This window comes from Cynara cardunculus (genome assembly GCF_001531365.2).
Source record: "Cynara cardunculus var. scolymus isolate 2C chromosome LG 13, CcrdV1, whole genome shotgun sequence".
NCBI lineage: Eukaryota > Viridiplantae > Streptophyta > Magnoliopsida > Asterales > Asteraceae > Cynara > Cynara cardunculus.
The window spans coordinates 25432908-25443240 of NC_037540.1; the positions used below are offsets into that span (position 1 = coordinate 25432908).

Genomic DNA, 10333 nt, shown 5'->3' on the forward strand with positions numbered 1-10333 from the left:
ACAAACAATATAGACCAAATTTTATAGTTTACTCTAAATGACAACTTTATTTACTTGCTAAATAAACCTTTCTATGAGTTTTCCTCTTAGAAATGTTTAAACAAATTATATATATTTTTTTATATTTATAATGTAATGATTTTAACATTTTAAGTATTTTTGGAAGATGAAAAAAATATTTAATAACATGTAGCACAACTCTTCTTTTAAATAAATACTTAATTTTATTGCAAAATTAATTGCTAGCAACTTTATTGATAACTTTTCAAACCCAATTATTGTTAACTTTTCAACTAACCCCTGAAAAATCCCAACTGCCCATATCTTGACTTTTGATGACTTCATACTTCCCTCAATTGACCCTCATGTATCAATCCTTCAAACCATCTATTTAATTATGAGTATTTATCGGTAAGAATTGTCGATATCATTTACCTTATTTGATAACATTTGGTGTCATCATAATGGGTTGTTGGTAAATGTCTATCATCCAGTAAGAAATTATCATATAAGAGTTATCACTCTCACTTACAGCATAAGACTCTTGATCCCTGTCGTGTCTCTTGCTGGTAAGATTGTCGGTTCTTCTTATGCTCACCCAATAAGGTAAATAAACTGTTAAATGCTAATACGCTAAATGTTTGGTAAGCAACCTTTTAATTGGATAACTCTTGATGTTTGAGTCAGTTTATGCATAACTCGATTAATTATGTAAGGTTTTAAATTATAAAGTGAACAACAGAGAATACCTCCAATAACCTGAAAGGAACTTAAATTGTGTTTATTTTATTTATTTCTTCATATCATGTATAACTTTTTTGAATAAAAAACAGGGACAAACCTATGAAAGATCTATGGGGTTTGCACCAGTTAAACCGATTTTTGCTCTTACTTTTTGTGGAGGATTAGACCGAATAACTGGAGGTCTATGGCTAATCGATGCTACACACGATCATTTAGCTAATGCAATTATTTTCCTGATAAACGGGTCACATGTATAGGACCGACTGGGGCATTGGTCATGGTCTAAAAGATATTTTAGGAGCTCATAAAGGTCCATTTACGGGCCAGAGCCATAAAGGCCTATATGAGATCCTAACAACGTCATGGCATGCTCAATTATCGCTTAACCTAGCTATGTTAGGCTCTTTAACCATTGTTGTAGCTCACCATATGTATGCCATGCCCCCTTATCCATATCTAGCTACCGACTATGATACATAACTGTTATTGTTCACAAATCATATGTGGATTGGTGGATTTCTCATAGTTGGTATTGTTGGGCATGCAACCATTTTTATGGTAAGAGACTATGATCCAACTACTCGATACAACGATCTATTAGATTGTGTTCTTAGGCATCATGATGCAATCATATCACATCTCAACTCGGCCTGTAAGATTTTTTTTTGGGAGGTATGAAAGGTGAACACGTAAAATTTTGAGGGGTGCTTTGCGATATTTGAAAATACAAGGGATATTAACCAAAAACACCCTAAAATTCCATGAAAATCAAACAAAAAAGTCCCTCGAAATCAACTAAAATAGACCGAAAAAATCCCTGGAAATCAACTAAAAATTTGAAAAATCCCTTGAAAAAGCGGGATTCGGCTAAAAACACATCGGGCTTACATCTAAGACGTAGTCTTGCATTTTGCTCATAAGATCGATTCCATTTGGATATATGTATTTTATTTTATAAATCGACACAATTAACGTCTTTCTTGGATCAAACAGCATTAACTTTTTCATAACATCAAACTGTAATTTTACGAAGATTCATCTTAAAATTACATTAAAAATGGTAGGGCTTGACTCATTGTTTTATTCGGATCCAAAATATATAAAACAATAAATACGAGTCCCATTTAGCCAATCGAAGGACAGACACATATCCAAAAAATCGACAACCATTATTGTATGATATAATTCAATCTCTAATTATTTAAAACTTTATTAGTGAATGACGTTTTTAGTCCCTATGTTTGTTGAAAGTTTCAATTTTTGTCTTTATAGTTGTAAAATTACGATTTTCATTCCTATGGTTTATTGTTTATTACATTTTTCGTCCTTATGATTTAGAACTTATTGCCTTTTTCTCACACCTATGGTTTATAATCCGTTTCTATTTTAGTTCTTGATACTTAAAAGTAATGTTTTGACTTTAAGGACGAAAATAGAAATGAATTGCAAACTATAGAGATGAAAAACGAAATTTCAAAACCATAAGAATAAAATCCACAATTTTTTAACAAACTAGAGGGACGAAAAACATGATTTACTCAAACTTTATTTAAAGATAATAAGGTCATCTTGTTGGAGCATTTGGGTATTAACACTTTTATTATTTGTCTAAAGAATATGGTCCTATGTTTGCTTCTAACTTCATTGTTTATTGTTACGATCTATTTGTTAACAGTTTAATGAGTTTAATAGAAATCATAGGTTAACAATACATGACTATTCTGCAAGCTTATAAATGGTATGAGCCCTGACGTAGCAACGAGGCCAAGCCTCAAGTCGTACGAGTTACGACGAGACCATGGCGTTTTCCAAGGCATAGCTTAAGGCGACAAATCTATAGGGTCAAGTTAAACGAGAACGCTAACTATTTAAGAAAACAAGAAAAAAGTCGTTAATGTATAAAATCATATATGATTCACGTAACAAATTATACATGATTCGAGCGACTTTGTTCTGTGACTTAGGAGGCCTCAAAAGTCGCGCGCTTCCATTTAATGTAAAATTACATGTGATTTTGTACATTAACGACCTTTTTCTTGTTTTATTAAATAGTTAGTGTTCTCGTTTGAACCTTTATATATGTGTGTGTGTCAGTGTCTTGAACAATAAGGAGTAAGTTATTAACAATTTAAATTCATATAGAACGATAAACAAAAAAAGAACCATGAATTGATAATTTGATATCAAATATACAGAGTTTGCAAAAATGATACCAAATATACAAAGTAAGCCACTGTTTAGAGTTCCTATTTAGCAATCAAAGAGCGACAAATGAAAGTAATCGAACGATATTTTTCGTATATGCTGAGAAGTAATTTAGGGTTTTTTTTCCTCATGTTGTTGATTAAGTATTTGGCTCATATAAACAATAAAGTTATATTTACATTTAATCATATTCAAGTTTTAAAATTTTCAAATTTCCCCCCACGCTTTATAATGTCATATCACTTGTAACGCCATAACGCGCCATAGTGAGCTTCACGCCTTATATCCACGCCAAGGGGTTTAACATGGCGGCAAGGCCTCGCCTCGGCCCCATGGTGCACCGTTTTCTAGAAGATTGCTATTTTGTAGTAGTTTAGTGATAGAGGATGCGACTTTTTCGGTGAACTTCTAAGAGAGAGTTTTATGTAGAAAACCAAGTTCTTTCAATCTTACCCTTCCCAATTTAAAGAACACCCTCCTTCCATCTATAAAAAATTGTCTCAAACAAAAATCCTCTCAATTAATATAAACAAATTAATCTATACAATCAACTATATCGGTTAAACAACTTAATGGAAAAACCAATCAGACAACCCTGTAGGCATCATTTGCAAATATAATCTAACCCCTTAGGCATTGTTTGCAACCCCTTAGCTTAGTTCTTGTATGCATGTTTGAATGTAAATAAGCTAACTTATTGAAAAACTAGTTAGAGTAGCGTTTTAGGAGTTCTTTTGTCACTTTTTCCAATTATACCCCTCATTAATATTATTTATTCTTTATAATTTTTAAAATATTACTATTAATTAGGATACGTGAGATTGACCAATTTTATTTTTATCCATATTATATGTAATGGTTATTTAAAATCGTATATTAATGTAGATTTTTTCTAAAAATTTGTTTATACATTTCCAAAATTTATAACATATATAATCAATTTAAAGTTCATGAAATTAACATATTATATTACTTAATCTTTCTACTATTTTGTTTGTATTAATTAACATATTTGTTTACTAAATATTTTTTTAATTATATTATGAAATATTATAATTGACCAATTCTTTAAGATACCTTTTGGTCATTTTATATGCTCATCAAATACTTTTACCAAACATGATTTGTTCAGTAGCTAACTTATCTGTCACCAGTTAACTTGTCAACTAGTTTACCAAACGTGTCGTTGATGATAGGAAACATTTTCGAAAAGAAGGATCAATATTTTTTTGTTATTAGCATGAAAGATTGACAATATCAAATTGGGGTGTATTAATATTTTTGGAGATCCTGGTATATATCTATTAAGGCAATAGATCAACATATGAAATTCACGTAAGCATAATCATTCTTGTAATATTTTCAAAATCCAAAATCGGGAATTTTAAAATCAGCTAAAATTAAAAAGCATGAAACATTAAAATTAGACCCCAAAAACTTACGAGGCTCTATCCATGACATGATCCCACCTGAAATTCAAGTATACAAACCGTTCAATGTGAAAATCGATCACGGGTTTCAAGTTTTAAGTTGGAAAAGCCAATTAAGTTCTTCAGCTTGATGATTTAGTTTTGGATTTTATATTTTATGTTGTAACCCCAAGATTTACTCTACAATTTTTTTTTAAGAAGAGAATTGAGGTTCCAACATACATAAAGAAGAAGTGACCCAAATCTAGCCGATATTGAACTCTAACATGTCTCTTCCAACAAAGGCTAGATGGCTATAAATTGTCCCAAGGTGTCAAGAGGGGGTGCTAGACGAGTATATTGCCCCAGGGTGTCAAAAGGGGGCCGATCGGAGGAGGTGCTAGACGAGTATAAATTGCCCAGAGTGTTCAAATCCCCAGAGTGATACACCTTTACTATGCAATCGTGCGAGAACATATACAACTACTATATTTACTTTCCAAAAGAATCACTGAGAAGAAAAAAAAAGATTCCAACATATATAGGAAAGATGTATCCTAAATCTATCAGAAACTAATAATATAACTCTCTTTATGAAGAAAAACGAGCATATGAAGTCCATGTATCATTTAAAAAAAAGTGATGATGCATGCATCGTTCAAACATTTTATGAAAACATTAGTAAGAGCCATTTCAACACGTTTATGCGATAGTCTATGAAATTGGGTATTTTATTGTATTAGTAAGGAGTTAACCAAACATAACTAAAAGAATTAGTTGAAAACAAAGAGTCAAGTATATATATGTTTAAGAGGTCATTTATCAAAAACTTATCATGTAAGTAGTAAACAGTAAAATTTAATATTATCACTTACTTATCGAGCAAAAGTTTAGTCCACAAAAACATCATTGTATGCAACAATTTTACCCGGTAAGGCTTAATCGTGGTAAGAGTCGTCGTCCTTACTTACTGGGTAAGACTCTTGGTCTTTGCCTCGCTATTACCGAGTAAAATTATTGGTCATTAAAATATTCATGATGTAAGGTGATGTGACTTGGTAAGCGGATGATGTGACTTGATAAACGCATACCCAAGTAAACGTTTGGTAACCGGTCTCTAAATGTTTTTTAATTTTATAAATTGTTTTATTAAAGAAATGTATATTTTTGCTAGACCATTAATTTTATCTTCTTAAAAATTCAAGTTTATAGTTATTAAAACTTTATGAAACTAGCCGGTAACCAACTAATACACTTAAGCATTGACGGTTGAACATTAATGATATTATATAATATTTCATAAATTATATATTTTTAATGAGAAATTATATTAATTTTTATTCTCGATTCACAATAACATTGTACGTTATATTGTATTACACGAATACATAACTACTTTCAAATTAAGCATGTGAATGGGACAGGATTTTAAAAAAATCCCCATCCTCATTCACATTCCCGTTCCTGTTCCCGTTGGAGAATATGAGCGCATGCTCATCTCCGTCCGAAACAAGGAATTAAGGATTTTTCACCATTTATGTGTGATATTTTAACTCAAATGTATTAAACACCATACTCAGTCTGAAATGGTCTATGTTTAAATCTTACATATTTTCAAAATTTTGCTTTTATAGAGTATCAATTATCCATATGTGAACAAAATGGCAATATAATATCATATGCAATTATTTGATCAAACACCTTGGCTCTCCACGTTTTTTATCTAAAAATAATAAGACAAGTCGAAAAATGTATATAAGAAGAAAGGTGAAAATACCTTTTTTTAAATATAAAAGATACCAAATCTAATTCTTTATGAATAATATTTTTAGTAATAATTATATAATATATTTCATATACGAGTATAGGACAGAGATCACGTTACCGTCTCCGACCCTGTCCCCGGTTTTGTTGGGAATCCCCAACCCCATAGGAACGAATACACTAGGTTTCCTCAATAGAACGGATCTTATTCCAATGCCTATTTTAAATAAATTGATTGATGTAATCGTATTTAATATATTAATTATTTATAGTATAAAAATAAAAAAATAAACACAAATATAAATATAAATACATTAATACAACTTATTGACCAAAACTTATTTCATTTTAATCCTTTTAAGTCTATATTTTATTTAAACTTCCTTTTTGTTAATTGTTTTTCATCACACATCAACATTAATACTTTTATATTTTCAGTTTTTAAAATTAATTTAAAGATGTTTTAAATAATAAGACATTTTAATTAGGATGATATGAGACAACTCACGAGCCTGTAAACCCATTTTTAGAATTGTTGGATGAGATTTTTAACTCGTAACATAAAAAAAATCTAGTAAAAAAGATACAAAAAAAATACAATGAATCTTCTTGAAGAAAAGCACATCGAAGTTGAAAGAAATACAAACATTTACGGTACATCTTATGCTTAGGGTTATAAACGGTTCAGTGAACAGTTCATGAACCCTTTCGTTTAGAAGTTTGTTATGTTCGTTTATTTAATAAATGAACAAACATGAACATATTTCTTTTTATTTAAATGAACAAATATGAACAATGATCTCATTCGTTCATTTACGTTCGTGAATTTTTGTTCATATATGTTTGTTAATATAAGTTCATTTATTTTTGTTTATGTTCGGTTACTTTTGTTTATACATATAAATATATTTATATATTATGACATTAGTGTTGGGTTGGAAGTGTAAGAAGGGATCTCTTCCCTTAGATACACATTAATTAGAATGAGATGCACCGAGATCCACCAGATCAATCATGTATCAAGCGCAATTCATAGGTGAGTTTGAGATTAAAGGTAATTAAGGGTCCAGATCCCTTCTTATGCTTCTCACATTAACTCTTTTTTTTTTTCGCACGATCCGTCGCCTATGACATTAATATGTAAAATTATTAGTTAAATTAATTTTTTTAAATTCCCTTTTTATCCCCTTTAAGTTTACCTAGTTTTTCATTTTGATATGCTATTTTTAAAGAACGAATTGACGATTGTTTGTTCATTTGTGTCTGTTCGTTTATCTTCATTTATGTTCGTTTAGTATTTTTAACGTACGGACATGAACAAACACATTTTCTTCCCGAACAAGCATCAACACAAAAGATTATGTTCGTTTACCGTTTATGTTTATTCATTTGTTTAGTTAAATTAACGAACAAATATGAAATTTTTTTCGTTCGATTCATTTACGATACTACTCATGATATCGTTAGAAATAGTTGATTTCACTATATCGCAACCAACTTATCTCACCACCAAATTTTTTATATTGTATCATCCATCGTCGTTATTGATACCTTCCGACAGAACTCTCACTTTCTCTCTCCATCTCCATGTTTTTCAAAAGCAAAATTCCAACAAATTTACCCGGTTTTTCATTTTGATATGTTATTTTTAAAGAACGAATTGATGATTGTTTGTTCATTTGTGTATGTTCGTTTATGTTCATTTATATTTGTTTAACATTTCAACGAACGAACATAAAAGAACATGAACAAACACATTTTCTTCTCGAACAAGTATCAACACAAAAGACTACGTTCATTTACCGTTCATGTTTATTCATCATTTAGTTAAATTAAACGAACAAACATGAATAAATCTTCGTTCGATTCATTTATGGTCCTACTCATGATGTCGTTAGAAATAGCTGATTTCACTAGATCGTAACCAAGTTATCTCACCACTACTATAACATTACGTGGTTCTCATTATATCATCCATTGTCATTATTGACCTTCCGACAGAATCAAACTTTCTCTCTCCATCTCCGTGTTTCTCAAAAGCAAAATTCCTACAAACTCCGAGCTTCACTGACACAAGTCAACAATTCTTTCATAAAACGTTTCAATTACAAACTTAAGTTCTGTTGTAAATGAAGAATAAGAGAAAGATTGTCGCGGGTTTCAAATATTCATGAGATATTTATTACAAATCACGTTATTCATCGTGAATAGTGTAACATTTATCGTGAATGTTGTTAAAAATCCATGATGAAAGACGTTCAGTATTCATTACGAATGGAACAAATGAGAACACATGTCATGTGTTTTTTTTCCTCCAGTTCACAAGGGAAAACACGTTTACAATTGAACTTCCCCTCTCTTTTATGTGTATTCCTAAGAGAAATTAAAAACCAAAAAAATTTGTTGTCCCAAACTCACCCGTCTTATTTCTATCCAACCAATAAAATGAACACAAATCAGATTTTTATATATTTTAAATTTACTTTATTCAACTTCACAACTCTCTCTCGAATAATATGTATTCATGTGATTGATGGATATAAATAGAACGTCAAAATTTGAGACATGTATTTTTTTTTTATAAATAAAAATATCTCCCTATCTTAAAAAACAATCAACCATCGACCAAAATATAAATAAAATTGGAGCAAAACAAATTACAATAAAAAACGATCGTTTTATAGCCGATTTTCGATGTTTTAAGTTCTCCCGAATCACTTCTATAGAGAGAGAGAGAAGAAGGAATTGAAATCGCCATGGACATGTTCTCTACAGAGAATTCAAGCTTCAGTCCTCGAATTTCATTCTCCCATAATCTCGATGACTTGCTCATTGAAAGCTACCCATCTCCATCCAATCCCAATCCCAATTCCAATCCCAATCCCAAATCCGATTTCGATTTTGATTTTTGCTTCACGGCTGATCCGATTCAAAACGAAACTTCTTCTGCTGACGAGCTCTTCTCCAACGGTCTGATCCGTCGACCCAATTGCGATGAAGAGAACCAGTTGCTCGTCCCAAATTCTTCTTCAACTGATCATGAGATCTTTCGTGAAGGCCAAATCCGTGAAGAATATCTTGAACAGAAAAGGATAAATTCTTCTTCAACACCATCTATGGAAATATCAAAAGAGATTGTTTTGATCGAATCAAAATCCTTTTGGAGGATCAAGAGAAGTAGTAGTCTCCACTTTGAGAGCACCAAACAGAAGACTTCTTCATTCTGGTCATCGTTGCCACTTCTATCTCGAAGTAACTCAACTGGGTCCGTCGAAAAAGATGGTCAAAGCAAACAAAGTCATCAGTTGCAGAAGAAGCAAAGCAAGAACTCATCAATGGCGGTTTATAGTTCTTCGATGAAGCCGCCATTGAAGAGGAATCATGGAGGAACGTATGATTATGGGACTCGGATTACTCCAGTTCTTAATGTTCCACCTCCTTTCGTTTCAAAAGGTGCTGCAAATCTTTTGGGATTGGGTTCTTTCTTTGGCCATGGCAGTGATGATCAGAAGAACAAGAAACAGTCATGGTAAAACCCCTTTTCCAGAGATAGAATTGCTAAATCCAGACCAATGATTCTTTACCTAGTACCTACTTTCTTGTTGTGGATCATTGATTCTTCCAAAGGGTTTTTATATTTAAAATTACTTTTTAACTAGTACGGAAAACGTGTGTTGCGCGGTAGCATAACTACTTTGATTAATAATTTGGATATTGTCTATATAAATATATATTAGTTATTAATAAAATCATCAACAAATAGTATTCAAATAATTCGAAAAGTTAAATAAAATATAAATAAATAAATATATATATATATATATATATATATATATATACCCACTAAAGCAAACTCCATGAATCGACACAAATACACCAATACATATTCCACCTCATCACCACAAGATTTTAAATTTTATAATCCTCATGTTGTCACCTTATCACCCCAAGGTTTTAATTATATATATATATATATATATATATATGTATAATAGTATAATAAATTTTGTACTATATTTTCTACCATTTGGTTTGATTGGTTTCCAACCATGGTTATAAATTTCAAATAAGGTCATCCAAAGAAAGACAACCCTATGAGGCAAACCTCATATTTGACACAAAGGCATCCAATCTATCTTTCTTATACACTTCATATTATTCAAAATTTTCAATTCTTCACCGATGTGGGATATCTCAAACTCAACCACAAT

The 10333-nt window shown here is 31.0% G+C and overlaps 1 protein-coding gene across 1 annotated transcript; it reads left to right on the forward strand.

The window, feature by feature from the left end:
• The first annotated feature begins 8878 nt into the window (after positions 1 to 8878).
• Positions 8879 to 9655, forward strand: LOC112524927. The gene has a single exon (XM_025134870.1). It carries the CDS (start codon positions 8879 to 8881, stop codon positions 9653 to 9655), a length of 777 nt encoding a protein of 258 aa, XP_024990638.1.
• The last annotated feature ends 678 nt before the right edge of the window (positions 9656 to 10333 follow it).